General features: G+C 38.9%; 1 protein-coding gene and 1 long non-coding RNA gene across 3 annotated transcripts in view; one reads left to right on the top strand and one right to left on the bottom strand.

Moving 5' to 3' along the window:
• Window positions 1-1,841: 1,841 nt before the first annotated feature.
• On the top strand, window positions 1,842-27,851 carry LOC129473286 (uncharacterized). The gene is made up of 4 exons (XR_010119159.1): window positions 1,842-1,913; window positions 2,507-2,664; window positions 26,833-26,919; window positions 27,766-27,851. It is a non-coding gene; the product is annotated as an uncharacterized lncRNA (long non-coding RNA).
• The window catches only part of SLC17A3 (solute carrier family 17 member 3), a 30,356-nt gene continuing 14,317 nt past the window's right edge, over window positions 11,922-27,960 (bottom strand). For both annotated transcript variants that reach the window (XM_055263628.2, XM_055263630.2), the window contains 8 exons: window positions 22,477-22,563; window positions 17,824-17,942; window positions 17,524-17,685; window positions 17,111-17,240; window positions 16,868-17,015; window positions 16,437-16,527; window positions 12,444-12,580; window positions 11,922-12,362 (listed from right to left, as the gene is read on the bottom strand). In XM_055263628.2, coding sequence (XP_055119603.1) covers window positions 12,446-12,580; window positions 16,437-16,527; window positions 16,868-17,015; window positions 17,111-17,240; window positions 17,524-17,685; window positions 17,824-17,942; window positions 22,477-22,563 — 872 coding nt within the window. In that variant the 3' untranslated portion in view covers window positions 11,922-12,362; window positions 12,444-12,445. The remainder of the gene's footprint in view (window positions 12,363-12,443; window positions 12,581-16,436; window positions 16,528-16,867; window positions 17,016-17,110; window positions 17,241-17,523; window positions 17,686-17,823; window positions 17,943-22,476; window positions 22,564-27,960) is intronic.

Below are 27,960 nucleotides of genomic sequence, written 5' to 3'. Positions count from 1 at the left end.
TATCAGCACATCTAGTAAATAAACAATAATCCCTTAACATCACCTAATATACAACCTTTATGACAATTTTCCCAATTGCTTCAAAATTGTGTCCTTTATATTTGCTTGATTTAAGTGAGGATTTGAATAGGATCCACATAATGGCGCTTAATTGTTAAGGCTGTCATGTTTCTTATTTTATAATAATCTCCTCTCCCAGTTTACATTTGCCATTACTTAAAAACAACAACAATAAAACAGGATCCCTTGCAGAGTGTCTCTCATAATTGGTTTGGCTAATAGCTCCCTTTTAGGATCATTTAATATATTTTTGTATTTCCTTACATCCTGCAAACTGTGAGGTATATATAGAGGCTCGGTTAGATTCAGCACAAAAACACTTCACAGGGATATGGGATGATACAGGGTACTATCACTCCCTGTTGGGAGGCACATAATAGCAGGTTGTCTAACTTTTAGTGGTGGTAAGATTAATCAGTAGTTTCAGATATTCTTAGCCTGACTTATTAATAAAGTTTTCACCAACCTTTCACCTATGGCTTTTAGCTACAGTTAGTAAATGTTGCCTAGATCCATCATTTGATTAGAAGTTATAAAATGGGCCGGGCGCGGTGGCTCATGCCTGTAATCCCAGCACTTTGGGAGGCCGTGGCAGGAGCATCACAAGGTCAGGAGATCGAGATCATCCTGGCTAACATGGTGAAACCCTGTCTCTACTAATGATACAAAAAATTAGCCAGGCGTGGTGGGGGGCGCCTGTAGTCCCAGCTACTCGGGAGGCTGAGGCAGGAGAATGGCATGAACCCAGGAGGCAGAGCTTGCAGTGAGCCGAGATTGCGCCACTGCACTCCAGCCTGGGTGACAGAGTGAGACTCCATCTCAAAAAAAAAAAAAAAAAAAGTTATAAAATGGTGATTTTCTAATTCTATCATGTCTTCTTTATTTATGAGCTAGATTTTTTTTTATAAAAAAGGAAATTTACCTTATCAAACATTTGGTAAGCTGGAAATACAGATTTAATAGGAAAGTTACCATAGTTACTTGATAAAGTTCTAGAATAAGTTAGTGTCTTAGCAAAAATGACCAAGTACTATTATGACCTCATGGATTTTACTTGATGTTTTACAATCTATTGCAGTTCTTATTCCTTTTCGATGCTCCAGTTGTTCCTTCTTTGGTCAGTGGGAGTCCCTTCAAGCTGATTTCCATGTCATTATGATTTGACTCTTGTGGTCTTGAATATCTTCCTTGTCTTCCAACACACAAAAAACTTTCCAGCTTCCTCTTAAATATTTTCTTTCTTTCTTTTTTTTTTTTTTTTCTATTCTCAGATCTGGGCTTTCTTAGGAAGTGCTGGCTCCTTTCAGCAGGAAATAATGTTTAGAGACCACACTGAACACTAAGTGCTCATTGTTCCTAGGTCTGCTTTTAGATGTTTTCAGTGGAAGAACTTGAAAAGGGTATTTTTTTGAAAAGAAATTATAATTTTTTCCTTATATTTCTAATTCAAATTTAGGATTAGGGCTATTCTCAAAATTCCTTTGATTTTATAGTCTTACATATTTCTCTTTTGTTGAATATCTTTGTTCCCAATGAATATACTTTTTTGCTTTATTATAGCATGCCTATATTAACATGAAAATAATACTAATAGTATTGCCAAAATCAACTGCTGCCTTCCTCAGAAACAGATCCTGAGATGAAGATTAATGTTAAAGTGATGTAATAGTATTTTCAGGAAAACAAACCAACAACAAAAACAGTAAGGAGGTTGGGAAGTGGGCAGGGAAAGAAAGGAGACCAAACAAGGGTACGAAAACAAGCCAAGTATGGAGGAAGGTAATTTTGGACTAATGCTGCAAGATAGCAGTGGGAACAGTGTAGTCTGCACCTCAGATTCATCCTAACCAAAGGTACAGAAGTTAGAGTATTTATATGCCAGTGTCCATCAGTGGTTGGCTACAGGGTATCAGGTTTTGAAGGGAAGGCAAGGGTTAAAGAAGGACACACACAAACACACACACACACACACACACACAGAGAGAGAGAGCGTGGCTTAACAGCAAATGCAGGCTTTATGTCCAGCATTAGACCTACGGAGGTGGGAGACCAGCTTAATGTCAGGGCCCACTGCTGCTTAAAGGCTGGGGCAATTTATAGGTCTGTGCAGAAGGGGTCTGGCGGGGGCATGGCCTAATGCCTGGGAAAATGTTGATTACGTGTTCCCAGGATGAGGCCATTCTAGCCCTTGTTCTGGCTGAATGTGGTGTTCTTTGCACTTCTGCACTTTCTCCCAGCAGAATATGATAAAAGGCAGGCTGTTTCTTATGTCCCAAACCCCTGTGGAATGTTTCACTTTGACCAAGGTCTGAGAAATGGCGGTGGGGGAGGCTTACAAAGTGGTGTAGTTTGGACTAACATTCTTGCCTTCTACTTTAATATAAAAGGGAAGGGGGTGTTGTTGACTATCTGGTTGCTTCCTGCTGAACAGGGGCTCTGTTATCAGGGTTGGGGTTTTGAAGTAGTGGGTGTCCGACTTCAGAGTTGTCTTCCTAGAGCCGCTGATACCAAACTTGGCAGAGGAGAAGGATGGTATCAATGCGTTTCTGGGTGGTTGCCTGGACAAGAGAGTTCAGCCTTCGGGAGATAAAGCAGGATATGCAGGTGAGTACACACGGGTCAATTGTTAATATTTGGAGGAGGAAGGTTAGGGGCCCTAAGAAACGGGTTACCCAAGGCATATAATTTAGGAGGGATGACCCGTGCTACCAAGAGTTAGTGACTTGATGTTGGATTTCTGCAGCCCTGTTACGGAGCCCATGGGCTTCTTCGTGAACAATGTCATATTCATAAACATTAAAAAGCATTCTTCTTGGAGATATACACATGTGCCCCCATTTTCAGTGATTAGCAGGTCTAGGACCCTTTGGTGTTGGAGAATGACTCCCACAAGAGAGTTTATCTGCCTTTGGAGGCTTGTAATGGAAGTATGCATGTCCTCTAAGGTATTATAGAGGACTGTAGAGATTTTTTCAATATAGGGAAGTTGAGGTTGATATACTTGCTATTCCAGTGCCAAGTGCATCTGAGATGCTTAATCCTGTTACCAGAGGAATGAGATGTAGCGCCCGCTTAGTGCGTGTGGAGGAAGATGAGACAGAAGCTACCAAAGGAACCTGGATGGTCTGGTTGTTTAGCAAAATGCTAGTGTTTGAAGAGTGAAACCAGAGTGTACGTTCTTGACCAAATTGCCGGCAAGCAAAGATAAGAGTTTGTGCCATACAAAAAGAAAAGACCGGGGATTGAGAGGCAAAAGTTGTAAGTGAACGTAGCGAGCTATGAGAAGATGGGGGTTGAATCCTGGATAAACTTTTTGTTCCAACATTTTGTTTCTCCAGGTTGAATAGCTATCAGCAAGGGAAGCCCCTGTGAGGATCTGATAGGGAATGTTGGTGTAAGAGGAGGTGAAGGCTGCTTGGTTTTGGAGAGAGAGAGAAATGGGTTTTTGTTAACTAATAGCCATTGTGGCCCTGATGGGGCAGAAGGATATAGATTGCAGTTGAGGGAATTGTGTGTGCATTTTTTTTCCAGGGAGCACCCTTGGGTTGGATACATGAAAAGCTGGGCCAGCAGAGAGGGGAGGGGTTGGTAAGAGGTGTTTTGTGGAATCGGGCTTGTAACATGTTTAGTTTAGAGGTTATGAGGTGAAGGACGGTGACAACCCTGTGTGTGATGAAGTGAGTGGATTTGATAGATTGGAGGGAAAGGTGTTTAGCTGAGAAAGATTATAAACAGGTTTCAGGAATGGATTGGCTGAGTAGGTAAGATGCAGGTTGATTTTGGACCAGGGTTATGTAGTTAGGTTAACAGAAAGGGCAGTGAACTTCTGGATTTGTGTGGACTAACAAATTTAACAGTTGGAAGAAAGAGGGGTGTGTGACTGATTTAAGAGGCAGTGTGTGAGGCTGACGACGGGGGCCCGACTGCCAGAGGTTGCAGAGGGCGGGGGGCACTTAGAGTACCCCACAGACAAAGAAGACAAAAGAAGAAAAAGGAGATTTGAGGAGTGAATATTTGGAAGGCCCTGCAGCCATAGCTCCTGGATTAATGTGAGAAATTGGAGTTGACTATTCAGGGACGTGGGGAGAGAATACCAGGAAATATCTGAAACAAGATATGAGATAAAAGATTTACAATTGGAGGTGGAGAGTGTTATGGACTAGGGCCTTCTGGATTGGCAACTTCGGGAATTTTTAAGTGCACTGAGGTTTGTCCTGTGAGGGAGGAAGAATATTTTGGGGGCGAGGAAATTTCTCAATGTGGATCTGGTGCTCTTTTTAGTTTCGAATGGTGTGTCCAGTGTGGAAAGGATGTTAGCTTTGCCTCTGTGGGAGTAGCTAGGATAACCTGGTGAGGGCCCAGCCACTTAGGTTGGAGAGGGGTGGAAGAGTCTGCGATCCAAACCCAGTGCCCTGGTTATAAGGACAGGGAAGAGTGTTTTGAGGATGGACTTTCAGGCTGGGGCAAGTAAGCGTTAGCATACTGTCTTATTAGATGTGTGATATATATTCCCTCTAAAACTTAACGAGGTTTACACCTTTTTTTTTTTTTTTTTGCCAAGTTTGTGATCTTTCTTAGTGGTAGGAGTTTCAAGATATAACTTGTCCTTTACCGTGGTGATGATATTCTGGCATATTCGAGACCACTGGATCCCTGAAAACTTCACTTACGTGGCTAGTCCCTGACACTTCGTAGGCTTTCTCTCCCCTCCCCTGGGAGTGTATATATTTTTACATGGCATCCAGAGTCCTTGTTCCTTCTTGCTATTCAGCTTTAGTTAACATAACTGCATGCTTATAGTGAAACAATGTGATGCTGCAGATAATCAAAATCCTTTCAGATTGTGTTGTGAAAGAGGCTGGTGAGTTGACATATTCCTTGACAAAACTGTGAAAGAAGTACTGTTGTCTACCCCAAGTTAATGCAAACTATTGATAATCCTCCTTTCCAATGGCCCTTCCAAAGAACACACTCGCCATATCAATACCTGTATAGGAAGTAACAAAGCCTCTGTTGATGTGTTCCATCTGGCACACCATATGCAATTAAGGCTACCACTGGATCCCATCTGTGGTGGTCCTCCACCATCTGCCACAGTCTATTTATTCTGGGGCCACATTGGTGAGTTGAATGGGAATACAATAGAGATCATTACTCTAGCATCCTCTACGTCTTTACAAATGGCATTACTGTCTGCTATTCCACCTGGGCTGTGGTATTGCATCTGAATTACTAATTCAGCAAGAGTGAACGGTTTTTGAGCATTTTCATGTAAGCTTCAATGATATTAAATCCTGAGTCACAGCAGTGTGCCCTCATATTAGCAAGATCTCCCTTATCTGGACTTACCTTCTGCCCCCCAACACGCTGGTCCCATATTCTAGGCATGTTCTCCTTGTCCCTTCCATTTTAGCAGGGCCAGCACTACACTATTTGGACCATCCTAAGACCTGACCTAGCTATTTGTCAAGTATTCAGGTTTACTATTTGTTAAGGTATTAGAGAACATGAGGATAGAATTTGACTAAGCAAGTATCGTCTTGCAAGGCTTCTGTATCAGCTGTGTTTTCTGCATAGGAATCTTCAGGAAATGGGATGTTGCCATCCTGCAGCATGGGGTACTGGGATAAGGATACCAATAAGTTTGAGGGTAAATTTCAGGCCTTGACTTTAGCGTGAGACTTCCCAGGACTTGACTTTAGCGTAAAGTCGGGTGTTTGTCTTTGTGTTTTCTGCTACTCTGACAATCAAATCCTGAGTCTGATCTTCAGAACATGTCTACCCTCTGCTATTGGAGATCAGGATATCTTTAAATGCTGCCAGGGAAATTTTCTGACTTTCACACCATTCTCTGATGTAATTGGCCATCTTGAGTACATCAGTGATCATGACCACCATCAAACAGCCAACTTCAAAGTTGTTCTAATTGCCATTTCCACACATTTCTCAAACGCTAGAGGTATTGACCAAGCCAGTGCCTTCCCTTACACCTGTATCCCATTTTTCATTCCAATGCACGACAGGACAGAGTCAGCAATTGTAATGCTACAGCAGGCCCAGGTTATTACCAATGCTTTTACAAACATCAAGGGGGTCCCTGGGCCACCTGGCTTGTCAGTGATACAACTCTGGAAGTTATTATAAGAATCCGCATCCTAGGTCTTCTTGTGGAAACAACTGGCTTAGGTCAGATTCTTTAGAAGCAGACCCTGAGATGAGGATTCCTGTAAAAATGATTCATTAGGATATATTTCCAGGGAAATCTGACTGAGGAGAGCATAAGTAGATCTGGAAAGGATATAAAGTAAAGTCCAGTTCAATTATTAGGGGATTTGGGAGATAGTGTGGACCTTACTTGCCAAGCAGAAACAAAGGGAGATGGAGCATTTATATCTGTATAGTGATGCTTTGAGTAAGAGCTGTTCCCAGGCAGACACAAATTCCCAGGCACACCCAGGTTGGCAGGCAAAACTGGCTCCTGCAGCCTGAAGGAGCTCTCTAACAGAAAAAAACAGGTTCCAGGTGTTGGGAATGAAAACTACCAGGAGCTGGTATGCAGCAAAATGGTAAAGGGAACTGAGGGGATATGGATGGAGTATTGAGCGTATGCTATAATGACTGAATGCAACTATTTTTAAATTTTGATGGGAAAGAACCTCTAGATTGATTTATTTCTGCACTTCTGCACATATACTCAACATGTAGTTAATGTGGGCATTGTCTCAGACTGAACCTAAGCTGTTTTCATTGCTAATATTCAATAATATCTATACATCCCTGGTGTATGGAGAAGTCTAGTAGAGTTGAAGTCTCTAGGAACTTCTTCATTAGTGACTAGAGAGCCCCTGGGAATGAGGAAAATCCCTAAGAAACTTACCCAAAGGAATAATGGAGGCAGGCACACAATGTCAGTATTAGCGATCTGGTAACAATGGTTCAGTAAATAGAAAAGAGACGCAATTAATGGAAGAGTAAAAGTGAGTGTAGGTTCAGACTCTAGAATCTCATGGAAGAGAGTGGCTGGTGGGTAAGAACTAAAGGATTGGCTTTGCCAGAAACCTCTCCAAGACATTGTAGACAAAGCAGTTCTGCTTGGAAACTCATGCAGTGAATTGGAGTGAGATATTTGGAAGATGCCAATGTTTCAATTTAGTTCACCAGATATTCATTAAGTACTGACACTGAGGGCTCAGAGAAGCATGGCCCAGCTTTGGAACATCACGAGTTTCAGCTCATTGACAAGGTTAAAGATCTTTCATTTATATGGACCATTTCCAAAGTCCTGGTGGGAAAGAGGGCACTAGTGACATGTTCATATATTCTCATATTTTTGAAAATTTCTAGAAGTAAGCCATTTTAACCACAATTGTTTAAAGTTACTATCTCCATCCTATTGGGTACCATAGTACTATAGAGTTGCTCTTGGCATTTGTTGATATGGTGAAGGGAAGGCTGCAGTGGGAATGTATTTCATTGGACTAAAATTTGGGATACATTTATGTGGTTTGGGTTGATAATGGGCATAGTTACATTATTGCTAGCTACCTTGGTATAGAAACAGCTTCCTGGAATACTTAAATCATCCACTGTGCCTGTGTAATGGGATATCCAAATAATGGAAAAGAGTAAATTAAGTGAACATATTGGAAATGGTTTTAAACTTCATATTGACTTGACACAAAATCTTGACATCACAACGATAACACAAAACTCATAAAAACAAGTCCTTCATTAGGATTCCCAGAAATATTTGAGCTTCATTGGAGACTGAAGATTTGATAGAAGCAAACTGTGACTGGAGTCACACAAAGACAATTTTTCCCCCCATAAATGTGAATCATTACCCCATCCCTGTCTGAGGTTGGTGTTGCTTGGGGAAACAAAGGTTTCACAATGCATGTCATTGTCTTTGAATATCACCTAAAAATTTCCTGTCTTAATAAAATAGCTCACTAATTTTGCCTTTAAACAGTTCACTCTCAGTATCATGTGGATTATACCTATTTAAAAATTCACACTAAAAATTACTAGATGAAAGATGTGGTACCAGAGGCTGTGCATATGCCTAGAAATGAATTTCTGAACATGAGATCATGGGAAGGGAGATTGGAGTGTATGGATAAAAGCAAGACTACAGAAAAGAATACCAAGCAGAAATCCATCCTAAGTTGGTGCATCTCTAGTCATATGTGTGCTCAAGCAGGGAGGCCAGGTAACTGGATCTTTAATAGAAGAAACTGGTCACTTCTGGACAAACAACCCAAAATGCAGAATTTGAAATGTGATGAAGGTGAGCACATATGAAGAGCAGAAGGGGAACTGTCCCTTGCCCTTTGTTAGAACAACAATGAGGTGAGACCCACACTTCGAGAGGAGAACTTTCTCATGATGTTGAGTCAGACCTTGATGGCTGACCCTCAAGTGCCCTCCTTCCTTCAGGATTCTACACTCTGATGGTGAAATACCAACTAATGAAATATCCCTCTCTGCTATATGCCCATCTCCCTTTTTCAAATTTTGTGAAAATATTTCTCTTACTTTCTCTACCCTCTCATTCCCTTTCACTCACCAACAAACTGCGAACCGACCTGTGCACTCATCTCTCTGCTACATGTACCCTGAAAAAGCTACCAAGAATTCCTGATCACAAGGTGACTAAGTTCCTTTTCTGATCTCATCTACTTGAACTTCTTCACTACATTTGTTATTGCTCATCAGCGGTCTTTCTTTTTTTTTTTTTTTATTTTTTTATTCTGCATTCTTTTTTTTTTATTTATTATACTTTAGGTTTTAGGGTACATGTGCACAATGTGCAGGTTTGTTACATATGTATCCATGTGCCATGTTGTTTTGCTGCACCCATTAACTCGTCATTTAGCATTAGGTATATCTCCTAATGCTGTCCCTCCCCCCTCCCCCCACCCCACAACAGTCCCTGGAGTGTGATGTTCTCCTTCCTGTGTCCATGAGTTCTCATTGTTCAATTCCCACCTATGAGTGAGAACATGCGGTGTTTGGTTTTTTGTCCTTGCGATAGTTTACTGAGAATGATGTTTTCCAGTTTCATCCATGTCCCTACAAAGGACATGAACTCATCATTTTTTATGGCTGCATAGTATTCCATGGTGTATATGTGCCACATTTTCTTAATCCAGTCTATTGTTGTTGGACATTTGGGTTGGTTCCAACTCTTTGCTATTGTGAATAGTGCCGCAATAAACATACGTGTGCATGTGTCTTTATAGCAGCATGATTTATAGTCCTTTGGGTATATACCCAGTAATGGGATGGCTGGGTCAAATGGTATTCCTAGTTCTAGATCCCTGAGGAATCGCCACACTGATTTCCACAATGGTTGAACTAGTTCACAGTCCCACCAACAGTGTAAAAGTGTTCCTATTTCTCCAAATTTACAAGAAAAAAACAAACAACCCCATCAAAAAGTGGGCAAAGGACATGAACAGACACTTCTCAAAAGAAGACATTTATGCAGCCAAAAAACACATGAAAAAATGCTCATCACCACTGGCCATCAGAGAAATGCAAATCAAAACCACAGTGAGATACCATCTCACACCAGTTAGAATGGCCATCATTAAAAAGTCAGGAAACAACAGGTGCTGGAGAGGATGTGGAGAAATAGGAACATCAGCGGTCTTTCTTAAAAGGCCATGCCCATGAGTCTTCAATGAGAATTGTACTCTCCTGTTATTTCTCACACTTACATACCTGACTCTTTCATCTCTGTTATGTGTGGGCATTTCTCTTTTTGGCCCTCCTTAGATTTTGGCATTCTGTCTTGGCTTGTGGTTTTCAATCCACAGGCTCTTCTTGAGCTATTTGGTCTAAACTCAGGTCTTCAGTACTGAACATTTGCATTTTTCTCCTTTATCTTTTTCTCCATTTCACTCTTACAGTTTCTATAAGTTTCAGATTAATGATCTGGCCCCTTATTGAGCTTGCTTGCTGCTATGGCTTGAATTATGTTCCCCCAAAAGATGTTGAAGTCCTAATACTCAGTATCTGTGAATGTGACTGTATTTGAAAATAGGGTCTTTGCAGATGATCAAGTTAAGATGATGTCATTAGAGTAGACCCTGATGCAATATGACTGATGTCCTTATAAAAACAGAACATTTGGACACAGAGACAGATGTGTACAGAGAAGAGATGATGTGAGGACTCAGGAAGAAGGCCATCTACAAGCCAAAAATTGCCTGAGACTACTAGAAGCTAAAAGAATAAAAAAGGCATAGAACAGATTCTCCCTTATAGCCTTTAAAAGGAACCAACCCTGCCAACACCTTGATTTTGAACTTCTAGAGCTGTAAGACAATAAATTACTTTGTTTGAGCAACTTAGTTGGTGGCACTTTGTTAGAGTAGCCCCAGGAAGCTAATACATATGTCCACATGATTATCCCACTATTACCATTAACTCAACATGTCCCAAAGTCAAATCATGATCATCCCTCCTGAAAAGGGCTCATCTTGCTACATTCCCTGGCTTAGTTGTTCAGACCACTCTCTATTCAGTCTCTCAGGTCAGAGACCCAGGACTCCTTGACACTTTTCTTCTCCTGCATCCTTCTAGTCAAAAACCATGATCTTCCAGTTCTATCTTATAAACATTTTTCATGTCTCTCTTCTTGTCTTCATCTCAGCTTTTTCTGCCCTCAACACTGCTGAGGTGAGTTCAGTCCTCACCACTACTGTGTAGGCCGCTGCACAGATGGTCATTTAACTAGTCTTCTTGATTCTCAAATTAGGTCAGAGTGTACTATCTAGAGAGAAAATCTGCCCATGTCAGTACGGCTATGATTCCTCTCATACTGCTTGTAGGTTATACCTTGAACTCCCTAACACAGCAAACAAGACCTCCTTACTCTGGCCACTCCCACTTCCCTAAATCCACCTTCTCTCCTTTCCTAACTGATTATGCAGGCAAATGATTCCTTTCAGAATCCATCCTGCTTCTTGCTTTTATTCTTTTGTGCAAGTTGGGCTCCAGTGTAAAATATCTTACCACTTGGTAAGATTTTACCATCACTTGGAATCGACACTCCTCATCTGGTCTTTCATGATGCCCTATATGTTCCTCTGCTGTTGTACCTAAAACAGTGTAGTGCTATCAATTATTGTGTCTGTCCTCCATGTTAGGATGGAGAATGACTGTGCCTCCTTTACTCCAGTGTCCCAAGATTCCAGATTCCGGAACATAACAAGATCTCAGTAATTGTTGTGTTTATTCAAGCTTGGCCCTCTAAATCCTTGCCTTGATTTTTCACTTAGAACTATTGTCTATCACATTGCCTCTATATGAAATGGCTCGATGCCTCTAATCTTTATTCTACATGGTAGAAATCAGAACAGGGATCAATCTAGACCATGGTCCTGAACTCACCAACACCTACAAATTATCATTTTACAAAAATACGAATTCATTCATATTTGAGCTTCATAAGTAATTGAACCACTGAATTATTTGGATCCCAGAAGAAGAAAAATGACAGACTTACAATGGGTAATTTGTGAGCATTGTTGAAAATGACAATTTACACAGGATTAGGCAGGTGGTAGGGAAAACACAAGGGATTCTGGAGAACCCCATGGCTTGCCAAATAAAGGCAGATAAAACAGGCTGAAGGGACAAGGAAGAGAGAAGTTACTAGAACATATGGAAAGGGCTGCCTTCCAGGAGCTGTGAACTGCAATAGAAAGCTCAGCCAGCTGCACACCCTAAAAGAGAGACTGTCAGAGATAAACATCCCCTGACTCTACCTATCTCCCTTAAAAATCTAGCAGAAACCAATGGACAAGGGAGTACAGGATGCAATCCATATGGGTCAGCCTTTTGGAGCCTGAGCAGGATGGAGATAAATGGAGGACATACAGGAGGGAACACATGGACAATACCCAACCCAATAAATAGAAAGTAATATTAATTTTCACAAACAGGAAAAATCATTCCCCTAGTGAAGTTGTCACCCTGGATTAAAGGTTTTAAAACATTGTTTCTTGTATCCAGTAATGGAATCTAACATACTGGGTCCCACACAGCAAGCCCTCTTAATTCATTGTTAATTCTGTGAAGATGACAACTGCGTTCTTAGTTATCATTTTAGTTGAATTTTTATTCATCTTATATTTCTCTCAAAAAAAGTCTGAATAAAATAATGAACTGATCTCATAATTGAAAAGAGCCACAGGAAAAAAAAATCTTTTCAATGGCATTTTCATCGCGGAAGCCTTCTGTTTTATGCAATACGGTGCCTAATGACTTTTCCATCCAAGGTGGGATAACTAAGAAAGGAAAATGACATAGAATTTAAAACTTCAGCTGCTTCTATGGCTATAACCATGCATAAAATCATTACCCTTTACCTTCATAAACGAGTGAGTTTTCTCTCTTTAGCCCAGTCTTGGACATCTGCTTCTCCAAATATGAGGTAGAAGATTAGTCCTAACAGGTTAACGGCAAACAGCAAGAAGAAGACATTCCTCCACCCAAACTCAGGGTCCTGGAGACACAAAACCCCAAGTATATATTACCCCTTTCATATTTTTCTATGAAACATTATATTAATAGTTCAGATGACAACATTCACTGGTGGGTTTCCTTGTAGAAATTCATTTCCTGAAAGTGGCTCAATAGTTAAATGCAAAGGATTTCAAAATATATTGAGTGTTCTTAATAAAGGGTATTTGGGGAACTTTGTGATTAACCTACATAAATGCATTTGTCACTATTTATCCAAGTGCCATACATTTTCTCTTTTGCATGAATCTCAACTATATAAGCTATGCTGAGAATCCTTTCAAGATTCTTATGTTGTGCTGGAATTGCGAAATGATTATGGGCTTTTGAGCTATACATGTTTAAGTTTGAAGAATTCTGATTGTTCATCCTCATTGTGGAAAGACTTATGCTAACAGATTTTCAGCTTAATTGTTAGGGAATGAAAATAATAACATTCCATTTTCACAACTGATGTGAGAATCAATAGTTAAATGAGTTTACAGCATATGAAATACCTATGCATACATCACACACTTAATGTTTGCTTTCATTATCCCCTTTTTGGCATGATTATGCAAATGAAATTTTTAAATGTATAATTATTTACAATTTTCTAGAAATTTTGCTTTTTTCAAATGAATTAAATTTTAAAAGGAACAATTTTATCACTATTTGAAATAGATAACCAGAATTACTTGCCTTTAATAAAAGGCAACCATAATGAATGCAATGAAACCAAAACACTGTTATTCTAGTGAAAAGAAAACAATGTTCATAGCAGCCTTATTGATAATAGCCAAACAACTCAAATGTCCATAAGAGTACAATAGATAAATTGTGATTAGCCATGCAATGAGACACTACACACCAGTGGAAAAGAACAAACTATTATAACATCCAATGGATGAATCTCAAAAACATGATGGATGGAATAAGCTAGGGTAGGTACTATATGATTCCATTTCTATGAAAGGCAAGAATGGGAAAATATAATCTATGAAAACAGAAGTCAAGGTAATAGTTACAACCAGGAGGAGTACTGAATGGAAAGGAGCACAAAAGAACCATCTGGGTGATGGAAATATTTTTCTTTTCCTTTTTTGTTTTTTTTTGAGACAGAGTCTCATTTTGTCGCCCAGGCTGGAGTGCAGTGGTGCGATCTTGGCTCACTGCAGCCTCCGCCTCCTGGGTTCAAGCAATTCTCCTGCCTCAGCCTCCCAAGTAGCTGGAACTACAAGTATGCACTGCCATGTCTGGCTAATTGTTTTGTATTTTTAGTAGAGACAGGTTTTCACAATGTTGGCCAGGATGGTCTTGATCTCCTGACCTCGTGATCACCCACCTCAGCCTCCCAAAGTGCTGGCTTTACAAGTATGAGCCCACCGCATCTGGCCGGAAATATTCTTTTCTTTAAAAAAAACTTTTAGGCTCAGAGGCACATGTACAGTTGTGCTGTGTAGGTAAACTCATGTAATGGGGGTTTGTTGTACAGATATTTCATCACCCAGGCGCTAAGCCTAGTCCCCAATAGTTTTTTTTTTTTTTTCTGACTCTTTCCCTCCTCCCACTCTTCACTCTCAAGTAAGATCCAGTGTCTGTTGTTCCCCTCCCTGTGTCCATGAATGCTCATCCTTTGTCTTCTACTTGTAAGTGAGAACATGTGGTATTTGGTTTTCTGTTCCTGCGTTAGTTTGCTAAGGATAATGGCCTCCAGCAACATCCATTTTCCTACAAGAGATATGATCTCATTCTGCATAGTATTTCATGGTGTATATGTACCATATTTCTTTATCCAATCTGTCATTGATGGGCATTTAGGTTGATTCCATGTCTTTTCCATTGTGAATAGTGCTACAAAGAATGTAAGTGTTCATGTGTCTTTATGGCAGAATAATTTACATTCTTTAGGGTATATACACAGTAATGGAATTGCTGGGTAGAATGGAAGATCTGTTTTTAGCTCTTTGAGGAATCACCACACTGCTTTCCGCAATGGTTGAACTAATTTACACTCCCACCAACAGTGTATAAGCATTCCCTTTTCTCTGTAACCTCTCCAGCATTTGTTATTTTTTGACTTTTTAGTAATAGACATTCTGACTGCTGTGAGATGATCTCATTGTGGTTTTTATTTGCATTTCTCTAATGATCAATGATATTTAGCTTTTTTCATAAATTTGTTGGCTGCATATATGTCTTTAAAAAATTTTTTATTTCATTTTATTATTATTTTTAAATTTTTTTATTTCCATAGGTTTTTGGGGAACAGGTGATATTTGGTTACACAAGCAAGTTCTTTAGTGGTGATATGTGAGATTTTGGTGCACCCATCACCCAATCAGTATACACTGAACCGGATTTGAAGTCTTTTAACCCTTACTCCCTTCCCACACCTTCCCCCTGAGTCCTCAAAGTCCATTGTGTCACTCTTATGCCTTTGCATCGTCATAGTTTAGCTCCCACTTGTGAGAATGTATGACATTTGATTTTCCATTCCTGAGTTACTTCACTTAGAATAATAGTCTGCAATCCCATCCAGATTGCTGTGAATGCCATTAATTCATTCCTTTTTATGGCTGAGTCGTATTCCATCATATATATGTATACCACAGTTTCTTTATCCACTCATTGATTAATGGGCATTTGGGTTGGTTGCACATTTTTGCAATTGTGAATTGTGCTGCCATAAACGTGTGTGCAATTATCTTTTTCTTATAATGACTTCTTTTCTCTGGGTAGAAACCCAGTAGTGGGATGGCTGGATCAAATAGTAGTTCTACTTTTAGTTCTTTAAGGAATATCCACACTGTTTTTCATGCTGGTTGTACTAGTTTACATTCCTACCAACAGTCATCCAGGCCAACAACAATGGCCAACCTTGCAGGAGTAAGGTAATATTGTATTGTGGTTTTGATTTGCATTTCCCTGATCATTAGTGATGTTGAGCATTTTTTCATATGTTTTTTGGACATTTAGTGGGGAAAGGACACCCTATTCAACAAATAATGCTGGGATAATTGGCAAGCCACATGTAGGAGAATGAAACTGGATTCTCATCTCTCACCTTATACAAAAATCAGCTCAAGATAGATCAAGGACTTAAATCTAAGACCTGAAATTATAACAATTCTAGAAGATAACATCAGAAAAACCCTTCTAGACATCGGCTTAGGCAAGGATTTCATGACCAAGAACCCAAAAGCAAATGCGATAAAAACAAAAATAAATAGCTGGGACTTAATTAAACTAAAGAGCTTTTGCACAGCAAAAGAAACAGTCAGCAGAATAAACAGACAACCCATAGACTGGGAGAAAATTTTCACAATCTATACATCTGAGAAAGGACTAATATCCAGAACCTACAACGAACTCAAATAAATTAGCAAGACGAAAATAAACAGTCCTATCAAAAAGTGGGCTAAGGACATGAACAGACAATTCTCAAAAGAAGAACGTATATATCTTCTTTTGAAAATAATCTGTTTACATTCTTTGCAAACTCTTTAAAGCGTTCGTTTGTTTTTTGTAAACTTAAGTTCCTTGTAGATGCTGGATACAAATTCAAAGTATTGCCCAAAACATAGCAAGTTGGCATTTATGCATGGAATCCTTATCCCAAGACACCTATGCAGCTGTGTGGTTTCAGTTTCAAAGATAGCAATCACTATTTAGTTCTTTGCTTGAGAATGAACTAGGCTTTAGGTCATCAAAGAAATGATTCTATATTTTTCTTTACCAGGTTCATCTTAATGACAAGTTACCCAAAATTTAACTTTATTTTTCAGTCTTTGAATACATGCTATCACCTTTATAAGTAGATTTAGCAGAGCATTTTTGGAGTGACAAAAAAATTGTACCTGACTAAGAAGAAATCCACTGACAGTAGGTACAATGACAGGTGCTATGCTCGAAAATCCTCTTGATGCTCCCATGAGAAAACTGGAATACCTGTGGGTGACAGGAATGTTCCACTCTAGATCCAGAGATGTTTGACAGTATCCTTCAGCCCTGATCCATGTATGAATCTATAACTCAATTATATTTTACAATTATATATAATTATAATTAGACAATTATATCAAAAAGGACTTGCACTATGTATATTCAAGGAGAGGGATGAAGACAAATCAATATCCCTTCCTCAACATACCTGAAAAAAATGGCCACAGGTCTATCTGTGGTTCTTCCCCTATGGTTTATTCATTTCCTAAGTTTGGGGATCCCAGAAAGCTGAAAGCTAAATCTTTTAAAGAAAATGTGAAACTGATAGTGGAGATCAGAGTCCTACCTTGGAGCAATATCTAAGACATTGATATAAATCCCTGACTGACACAATGTGCTTAATCCACACGAGAGCGTCAGCAAGGCAGTTGCTGTGATATAGCTGGAATTGAGGTAAGGCAGAGATACAATGAGTGCTGAAGAGGGGAGACTTCCTAGGAAATGAAGAAGAAACAAATTAAACAGTGAGATGCATTCTTTGGCTGTTTTATGCTACGCAAATTATCTGACCCTCAAGCTCTGTTCTTACCTAAAATTGTGGCAATTTTCCTCACAGTGATGAGTCTAAACTTTTTGGTTAGAAGGAAATCTGCCAGATAGCCTCCCACCATGCCTATGCCCCAGGCAACAATAAAAGGAAGGGCAGATAGAAGTCCATTCTAAAGAGAAAAGATTGAGTAAATTACCATAATAAAGGCAGTGAGACCACAACTTTTGTTGATAAATTACTACTAATAATAATGACATTTTCTGAAATCATACTTTCTTAGGAAAATCAGTAACCTCTTAAATCATACCCCAGAAAAGCTACTGGCACGAGTATTAAATATTAGATTATTTTTGGTAATAAGAAATACATTTCTCAGATGGAATGAATAGTGAGGGCAGAGTAATTGGTCAGCTATACAAGCAGGAGAAAGGAAGGGAAGGAAACATACTCACGTCTCTGATGTTAACATGGTACACAGAGCTGATGTAAGTTGGTATGTATACAACCATTGTGCTAACTAACCATTGATGGCTGAAACAGGCTAAACATATGGACCAAATGGGTAGAGATCTGAGCATAGCTTTGATGGGAAGAGGCTGCTTAGAAGACCTGACCTGAAAACAAATTTACTGGTCAGAACGGTAAATCCGACAGATGCTCACACACTTAGTCACCCTTAAAAATCCAGATTTAAGGCCTCAAGAAAATCCAGATACAAGGTCTCAGAAAAGTGTTGGTGCCTTTATATGTACCTGTTGTTTCAAGGAGGATATGATGTATTCTTTTTCTGAGGTGCTTATCCATGGATAGGAAACGGGGTCATCATAAATCACAACAAACCAGAGAAGGCAGCAGACACAGCCAACACCTCCTGTAAGTACAGGGTAAATTTGGCAAATGGGCTGTTTTCTGCTTTTTGGGTGAACTTCTTTTATGTTGGGATATTTTCTGGTATAAGTTCTAGGAAAAGCTCATGTTCATTATATCCCTTTTCCATTTCTGAAACAATTCACCCATTTTACATTTCCTGTTTATTTTTGTGTGTGGAAATTACTGAGCCTAGAAGTGGCACCACATTTGATATCTCAATATTTTTAATATTAGCCATTCTGATAGGTGTGTGGAGATATCTTACGGTTTTTATTTGTATTTCTTAAATAATTAAGGATGAGTTGAGCATCTTTTCATGTGCCTATTTTCCCTCTATCTTTTTTTGATGAAGTGTCTTTGCCCAATTTTTTTTTTTTGGTTTTTTATTATTGAGTTTTGAGAATTATTTACACATTCTGAATAAAAGTTCTTATTATACATGTGTTTTGCAATTATTTTCTCCTGGGATCAGCTTGTCTTTTTACTATCCTAACAATGCCTTTTGATGAGGATATATTTCTAACTTTGATGAAATCCAATTTATCAATTAATTTTATGAATTATGCTTTTGGTGTCATATTTAGGAAATCTTTGTGTAAATAAGAAAGATTATAGCCTATGTTTTCGTCTAGAAGGATAATAGTTTCAGGTTTTAGATTTAGGTCTGGGATTCATTTTGGTTAATTTTTATATATGATCCAAGGTATGGACGGAAGTTCATTTTTTTGCATGTGGATATCCAATTTTTGAGCACCTTCTGTTATAGAGACTATCCTTTATCTATTGAACCTTTCTCAAATATCAGTTCAGTTTACTTTATATGAAATAAATAGAATCATGAGTCTATGATTCTATTTTGTTTCATTGATCTATTTGCCAATCTTTATGTCAATACCACTCTGTCTTAAAGACTATAACTTTATAATATGTCTTGACATCAGGTACTGTTAGTCCTATAACTTTGTAATTTATTTTTAAAGGTGTTTGGCTATTCTAAAATCTTTGCATTTCCATAAAAATTTAGTTTTCAGTGCACAGCCCTCACATATCTTTTGGCAGGTTTGTCCCTATGTTGAATATTTTTTATGCTATTGAAAATCGTACTGTTCTCTTTAATTGACATTTCTAATTATTTCAGCTTTTCTACATCTGAAAACATCTCTATTTTGCATTTGTTTTTGAAACACATTTTTTTTCACTGGGTCTAGAATTCCAGGTTGACAGGTTTTTGTTTTGTTTTTGTTTTTGTTTGTTTGTTTTTTTGCACTACTTTAAAGGTGTTATTCCACTGCCTTCTCTCTTGCACTGCTTCTAACAGGAAGGAATGCTGCATTCAGCGTTATCTTTGTTCCTCTCTCTATAACACATCTTTTAGCTTTGGCTACTTTAAGATTTTCTCTTTACTTCTGGTTTTGAGCCATTTGATTAGAATGTAACTTGATGTAGTTTTCTTCATGTTTCTTGGGCTTGAGGTTCATTGACCTTTTTGGATCTGTGAATTTATAGTTTTCATCCAATTTGGAAAATTTTTGGCCATTGTTTCTTCAAATATTTTTGAGAAATGTTGTTTTTGTTCTCCCATCCTACTCCTCTGTTTTGGGCCCTCCACAACTTGCTGATGTTCTCATTTTAATATTATAATTTTCTCTGTGTGGTGCATTTTGGATGATTTCTGTTGTTGTTTTTAAGTTCATTAATCTTTTATTTTATTGTATCTAATCTGTCATTAACTCCATTCAGTGCATTTTTCATCTCAGATATTGTACTTTTCATCTCTATAAGTTGTATTGGGTCTTCTTTATATTTACTATGTCTCCACAACTTTCTGAACATACAGACATGCTATAATGTAGCTATAGTAACTATTTCAATGCCCTTGTTTACTAATTCTAAAATCTCTGTCAGCTCTGGGTTAGTTTTGATCAATTCATTATTCTCTTCATTATAAGTTGTATTTTTCTCCTTTTCTTCATGTCTGGTAATCTATGGTTGGAGCCAGACATTATGAATTATATCCAGCTGGGTGCCAGATAGTTTTGTATTCCTGTAAATCTTTTTAAGCTTTGTTTTGGGATATGATTAAATTATATGGAAATAGTTTGCCCCTTTTAGGTCTGGCCATCACCATTTGTTAGAGAGATCCACAGCAGTACTCCCTGTAAGACTAATAATTTCTCACTACTGAGGAACAATATATATGAGTATTCCATCCAATGACCCATGAATTACGAATTTTTTAGTCTGTCTTATGAAAATGAGTACTATCTGATTTTCTGTGAATGTAGGCACCGTCCTCAGTCTTCACCAATGATTTTCCCCTGCCTACATTGAAGTCCTCTTTTTCATTCTTGATATTGGTTATTTTTCTTTCCTTTCTCTCTCTCTCTGTTTATCTCTTTCTCTCTCTCTCTCTCTCTCCATCTGGCTAAAGATTTGTCAATGCTATTGACCTTTTCAAATAACCAATTGTAGATGGAACAAAATCTCTTTTTTGGTTTAAATCCATTAATTTCTGCATGTTTTCTTTTTTTTTTTTTGGAGACAGAGTCTCGCTCTGTGGCCCAGGCTGGAGTGCAGTGGTGCTATCTCGGCTCACTGCAAGCTCCACCTCCCAGGTTCACGCCATTCTCCTGCCTCAGCCTCCTGAGTAGCTGGGACTACAGGTGCCCGCCACCACGCCTGACTAATTTTTTTGTATTTTTAGTAGAGACGGGATTTTACTGTGTTAGCCAGGATGGTCTTGATCTCCTGACCTCGTGATCCACCCGCCTCGGCCTCCCAAAGTGCTAGGATTACAGGCGTGAGCCACCACACCTGGCCTTCTGCATGTATTTTTGTTATTTTCTTACTTCAGTTTGATTTAGGTTTACTTAAAACTTCTTTTTCTAGGTATTTTAAGGCATAAGCTTAGATCATTAATTTGAGAACCATCTTTTCTTTTCTTTTTTTTTTTTTTTTTTGAGACAGAGTCTTGCTGTTGCCCAGGCTGGAGTGCAGTGGCGCGATCTCGGCTCACTGCAGGCTCTGCCCCCCGGGGTTCACACCATTCCACTGCCTTAGCCTCCCGAGTAGCTGGGACTACAGGCGTCCGCCATCTCGCCCGGCTATTTTTTTGTATTTTTAGTAGAGACGGGGTTTCACTGTGTTAGCCAGGATGGTCTCAATCTCCTGACCTCGTGATCTGCCCGCCTTGGCCTCCCAAAGTGCTGGGATTACAGGCGTGAGCCACCATGCCCGGACTTACCTTTTCTAATATAAGCATTTAATGTTAAAAGTTTCTCTCTAAGCTTTGTTTTAATTACATCCTACAAAATTTGATATATAGATTTTTCATTTTCATTCAATTCGATTAAAAACTTTCCCTCGTGTCTTTTTCTTTAACTCATTGGAAGTATGTTGCTAAGTTTTTAAATATTTGGGGTATTTCCAGAGGCTTTTCTGTCACTGATTTCTAGTTTAATTTTATTATGTTCAAAGAACATATTTTCTATTATTTTCAACTCATTTAAATTTGTTCCATCTTATTTTTGTAGGCCATAAATTGTCTATCCTGGTGAATGTTTGAAGCACACTTGAAAATAAGTACTCTACTGTTGTTGAATAAAATGTACTTAATCTGTGTTCTTATTCTATTGATTATTAAGAGAAGAATATTGAGGCCTCCATCTTTAATTGTGGATTAGTTGATTTCTCCTTACTCTTCTATCAGTTTTTGCTTCAGGTATTTTGAAGTTCTGTCATTAGGTGCGTATACATTTCAGATTGTTATGTCTTATTGTGAATTGGTAATATTCCTTGTTCTGAAGGCATTCTTGTCTGATATTAATATATCCCCCCAGTTTTCTCTTGATTGATGTTTCCATGGTAACTAACATCTTTGTTCCCTGGACTCTGTACAGTCCCAAGAACCAACAAGACTCTCTCTCCGCCCTCAAAGAGCTCACTGTCCAGAAGGGGAGATAAATGTATAAACAAATAAATGCAAACTAATGAAAGGTTTGAAAGTAGAATGTAAAAGCTAGTAAAGTGCAAGTTATGGAGGGAGCAGTTCTTTCTCGATTTCTAATAACTAAATGGAAGGCTTTGGGACAAATGCTGAGGTTGGCAAAATTCATCCTCTTGGTGTTTCATGTTTTCTCCTCTCTAAGAAACTTGAGACTTACTCAGGATGCCTTGCTCCTGTGCTTAATCTGAGACAAAACCCACAGCAGCACCTACCTCTCTGGATTTCTTCCTTCCGTGTCTTACCACTGACCTGCAAGCCTATCCCCTGCTGCCTTCAACGGCAGCAGAGTATGCCTGATTACCATGTGATAATAACACAATATGGTGCGTTAATAGCACTTTATAATAGGCAGGAGAACTTCCAAATTTTTTTATGGCATTGGCTAATTATTCCCTTAGATTAAGATATTTTGTTTTCTAGGATTTATTTGTCTTGACTTATTTCCTTTGGAAAACTATACACAAAATATACTTACTGAGGAGAATCTTTCTGCATATGAAACTCTGGGAACTGGGAAATAGTAGCTTACCAAAGATATAGAAGACAAAGGGCCACCCAAGGGTTTCACTAATGAAGCCACCTGTCAGGATGGCAGTAAAGCATCCCAGTAACATTCCTGCAAAGAGAGAGAAAGTAAGCTGTGGGACTCTAGACTTCTACCTGGCAAACACATACAGATTGATAGATGACATATTATAGAGCAGTAGCTTTAAACCATAAGGAGACAAGCATATTAGAATGCACAAACTTCAAATTTATGATTTAAGAACATATAATTTCATATGTTCTCCTGAGAGCACATTTTTCTGGTAGTTCCCTATAACATAGCAGATGACTGTCATACTTCCTTTCATGTTCTTTTAATTACACAAGTTATATATGCTTATTTTAAAAGTAAACTACTACAAGGAGCCAAAGTTCCCCCATGTGCCTTCCTAGCCATTCTCACTCTTCTCTCTAAAATTAACGATTATATATAATTGCATATATATAATTGCATATTATATAATATATAATTGCATACCTTTTCTGCACACATAAATAATATATATCTACACATAGTCATCCTCTTGGTAAATGCATTTATGTAATATGTAGACAGAAAGCTAGATTTTATTATAAGTGTGCTAATAAATCTTTTAACTTTTATAGCTTTTCAGAATGTTCTAATATGGTAGGGCATGTTCCCTTTTTATCACTTTTTCAAGCATTTCTAGGCGATTGTGTTTTTTATTTTCCAGATGAACATTAATATTACGCTGTCAAATACTATATGTATGTATAGGTATTATCATATTTAAATAAACAGGATCATAATGTTTCTATTGTTTTGTGACTTCATTTTTTATTCAACAATTAGTCTTGTAAGCGTTTTTATGTCATTGTAGATTCTACGCAGTTACTCTGAACATAGACATAATTTATTTCTGCACAATAGAATAGCAGAAGTGGACTTGCTAGGTCAAAGTCTAGATCAAAGGCTATGCGAATTTGAAATTTTGGTAAATACTGACAAAGTACCTTACTAGAAGTGTGTACCAAATTAAATTGCCAAAAATATTGGTTTTTTTTTTTCTCATCTCTTTGACAGCATTTAATATCCTCAAAGGTTTTTTCTTGTTGTTGTTTCTTTTTTTGTTGTTTGAGACAGAGTCTTGCTCTGTCACTCAGGCTGGAGATTTATTACAATGGTGCAATCACAGCTTACTGTAATCTCAAACTCCTAGGCTCAAGCAATCCTTCTACCTCAACCTCCGAAGTAATGGAATGACAGGTGCATGCCACCACACTTGGCTAACTTAAAAAAATTCTTTATAGAGATGGGAATCTTGCTGCGTTGCCCAGGCTGGCCTTGAACTCCTGGCCTCAAGTGATCCTTCCATCTTGGCCTTCCAAAGCACTGGATTACAGGCATAAGCCACCATGCCCAGCCCCTCAAAGTTTTTAAAACTTGCCTTTCTGGCTGGGTGCAGTGGCTCATGCTTGTAATCCCAGCACTTTGGAAGGCCGAGGCAGGCGAATCACGAGGTTAGTAGTTCGAGACCAGCCTGGCCAACATTGTGAACTCCTGCCTCTATTAAAAATACAAAAAATTAGCTGAGCCTTGTTCGGGGGGCACCTGTAATCCCAGCTACTCGGGAGGCTGACGCAGGAGAATCGCTTGAACCCAGGAGGCGGAGGTTGCAGTGAGCCGAGATTGCGCCACTGCACTCCAGCCTGGGCGACAGAGTGAGACTCTGTCTCAAAAAAAAACAAAAAAAACAAAAAAAATTACCTTTCCAATATTAATGAAAAAGTGAAAAAGAGAGCTGGGGGTGGTGGCTGATGCCTGTAATCCCAGCACTTTGGGAGGCCTAGGTGGGAAGATCAGTTGAGGCCAGGAATTCAAGCCCAGCCTGGGCAATGAGTAATATCCTGTCTCTACAAAAAACAGAAAGTAAAAAATTACCCAGACATGGTGGTGCCTGACTGTAGTTTCAGCTATTCAGGAATCTGAGGCAGGAGCATCACTAGAGCCTAGGAGTTCAAGGCTGCAGTGAGCTGAGATCATGCCACTGCACTCTAGCCTGGGTGGCAAAGGGAGACCTTATCTCAAAAAAAAAAAAAAAAGTAGAATAAATAATAAAAAGTATCCCATTTTAATTTCCTTTTTCATAGTAAAGTTGCACATTTTTTTCTATCTTTAACTATCATTTTTTATTTCTTCTGTGAACTGTCTGTTCATAATCTTTTTATCTTTGTTTCTTTTGCTTGTTTAATTTTGCCTTAATTTACAGAATCTTTATGTATTGTGAATGATCCTTTGTCTGTATGCTGGCTGCAACAATTATCCTCCCATCTTTAACTTTTTTAATGTTGTGTTTTGTAATTCAGCTGTGTTTTTATGGAGCCAGATCTCTCATTCTCCTCTATAATGACCTCTACGTTTACTCTTTTGTTTAGAAGATCTTTTCCCACCACATAATGTAAAAAAAAAAGAAAAAAAAAGTCACTTATTTACTTGTGTTGCCTCATTTAAGCCCTAATAGTCAGATTTATAACTGAGTAAATAGAGAGAAAAATTAAATAACTTGCCAAAGGTCACATTGTTAATAACAGGGGAAGGTAATGTTGGAAATGAGACTGCCTGACCCCACGCCACAGATACATGGAGGTGGAAAATAGCATCTTTTTCTACCACTAAGTCCACCAAATTTGCATCTTTTCCTTGAACTCTCTGCCTTTGCTTTCACTATAATGGGGGACAGTTTCCTGCATTGCATCCATCCAAAGCCAGGTCCCTTCTTGTCCTCTGGACCCCATCTCCTCCAATCTATCCCAGGCTTGGACTCCTAAGAGTACGCATTGTCTCTCTGCATCCTCACTTTCCTCCTCAACTCTTGAATCTTTCCCATTCACATGCAAATACAGCTTCCTGTGGCTCATGCTAAAAACAAAACAAAACAAACCCTTCAGAACCCCCTCCGTGCACTTTGACATTTCTCTGCCCTCTTCAAGGCAAAACTTCCCAAAAGGCTGTGCTAACTGCCTCCATTCTCTTTCTTCTTGTTCTTTCCTCAGCCGATTCCCAACACACCTCCATTTTCACTCTCAAAACACTGACAAGGTTCTTGTTAAGGTTTTTTGTGACTTCCACCCTGCCGGACTTGTGGCCACTTGCTCAACCCCAGCAGCATGTGCTACAGTTGGCCTCTGACTGACTGTTGTCTTGAGGCATCTGTCACACACACCTACCTTGTTTTCCCACTGCCTCATGGCAAGCTTCTCAGAACATTTGCTGGCCTGTCATTCTCTTCTGTCTAAGGCCTGAATGCTGGAAGGCCTCACAGATATTCCATTGGTTTTCTCCTCTTCTCCATCTATTTTCTTTCTCTAGATGGTCTTGTCCAGGACCAGGGCTTTAAATACCATTTCTATTGAAATACTGAGGAATTTTCAGCATGTCCTGTTTTTTCTCATGTCGCTACCAAATTCCAAATTATAAACCAATCTCCATTCAGATGCGTAACAGTTCATGGCTAATAGTTGATTTACATTGGCTTACTTAATGCTCAAATACACACACACAAATACATATACATGCATTCACATCTATCATAGGTTGATATCACATGTATCAACCTGTGTGTGAGCTGTATCATATATGTTCATATCTAAAGTGTATTTGTTTTGTTTTCATGTTTTGGGCTTCATTAAAGTTGTATCATCCTGGATGTCCTTTTCTAAGACACTGTAATGTGTTTGCTGTATTATATGAGAATATTCATTTCTACCATAGAAAATAAATAAATTCACCTTATAAGACATTAGTCAAATATCATAAGATGTGTTGGGTATTGATTATAACAAAGTCAGTAATTTGAGAGATATTGATAGACAAGATTCATAAACTATGTAAATTAAAGATAAGTAATTTACTAAGAATACCATGTTTATCTTTGAACATAGATATAAAAGGATATGAAGACTAAGAGACAAATAATATCAGTCAGGCAATGACTTTAAACATGAGTCTCTGAACATTCATGGAGGTTTAGAGGCACTCAATCAGGGAAGCACTGAAGCTTGTGAAATTCAAATGTGACCATCTCTTCCCAACTCTGCGTTCAGTGACTTGGCTGAATCTTGAAATCAGCTATGGTGGGAGTGTTTAGAGCACAGAAACTGATAAATACTGTAAATGAGCTTATTTTCCCCCCTAGAAAGCCTGTTTAACAACACAGCACGGCTGACTCAATATTTGTCTGGGCCTAATTCAGCACCCACTAGAGATACCCATTCTGTCTCCACGTGCTCAAGAAATACAAAGCCATGGCAGTTAGTTAGTTCTTTAGGGAATGGAGCTGTGGCCAGCAGCACTCATCTTTGTGTTTTTCCCATACAGCAAGTGCATGTCATTGGCTCTGATGCCTTTCCTCTGGACACCCCTGTTTGAACCTCAACTCTGGTTCTCAGAACCACACCATCAGTGGTAAGGCTGGTGCAGCAGAAAGACAGAGAAAGGATGTTCGAATACTTGAACATTCTGCACACTTGATTCAGGTCGTGAGATCCTTCTACCTGCTTGTACTCTGTCTCACATGGGTTAACATACCCCATTTCCAGTCCTCCCCCTTACTTTTTACCCTGTGTTTTAAATTAACGTAACTGTGCAATTACAGCACCTAGTGTGGTCTGTGAGCCTATCTGTTCTATGACCTCTAGGATAGCTTGTCTGGTAGTGTACCTTAGGCTACCAAGGTATCAAGGCATTTTCCTCTATGATAGACGTGCTTTATTCATACAACATTTGTGTTTCTAAGATTAATCTATGTTGTTTTATGCAGCTACAGTTTCTTCATTTTCACTGCTGTATGATATTGCATTATTTTTAGATTAAAGGTGTTTGGGTTAATTTTTCTTATCACCTATTAAACCTGCCTTAAATATGAACTACTGGTTCTGTTTGGTCTGCCCAGTCCCTTAAGTTACTAAGCTCCTTAAATGGCTGCAAAGTTTCCTATCTACAATAGGTGCACCTTTCTAGGCTCCCTTAGAAGATACAGTACACCGTGTCCTATAGGCTAGCAATACTTGAGCCCTTCGACTAAAGGCAGGTGCCTTCTGGGGTAGTCCTATGCCAACCTTATGAGCTGAGCAATTCCATCCACCAGTACAGCCTGCAGAGGAGCTCCAGGATCATCAGAAATGGCAATTTCTGTCAGATCTACTGAGGAAAGCAGGCAGGTTCAGCTCACTCCACCTGCTGATGGGATTCTCCAGTGGCTTTCTGTTGGGTGCCTTCAGACAATCATGGGCTCTATGCTCTCTAAACCAGGTTTGGAGGCCAGAAAGGATCACCTGCCTGGAGCCTCTGAAACAGCCCTTCAACACCAAAGATGAGAAAACTTCTGGAACCTGCACCCTTCGTAGGCTACTGAGATTCTTCTAGATACTGTCATTTGACCTATTCTGGTTGTTCAGTCTCTATATACTCAGAAGTGAGAGGAAAGGGAGTTGCTACTTTCTATAA

This window comes from Symphalangus syndactylus, chromosome 23 (genome assembly GCF_028878055.3).
Source record: "Symphalangus syndactylus isolate Jambi chromosome 23, NHGRI_mSymSyn1-v2.1_pri, whole genome shotgun sequence".
Taxonomy (NCBI): domain Eukaryota; kingdom Metazoa; phylum Chordata; class Mammalia; order Primates; family Hylobatidae; genus Symphalangus; species Symphalangus syndactylus.
Note: the sequence above shows the minus strand (reverse complement) of the source record. Positions and strands in the feature narration are given on the sequence as shown.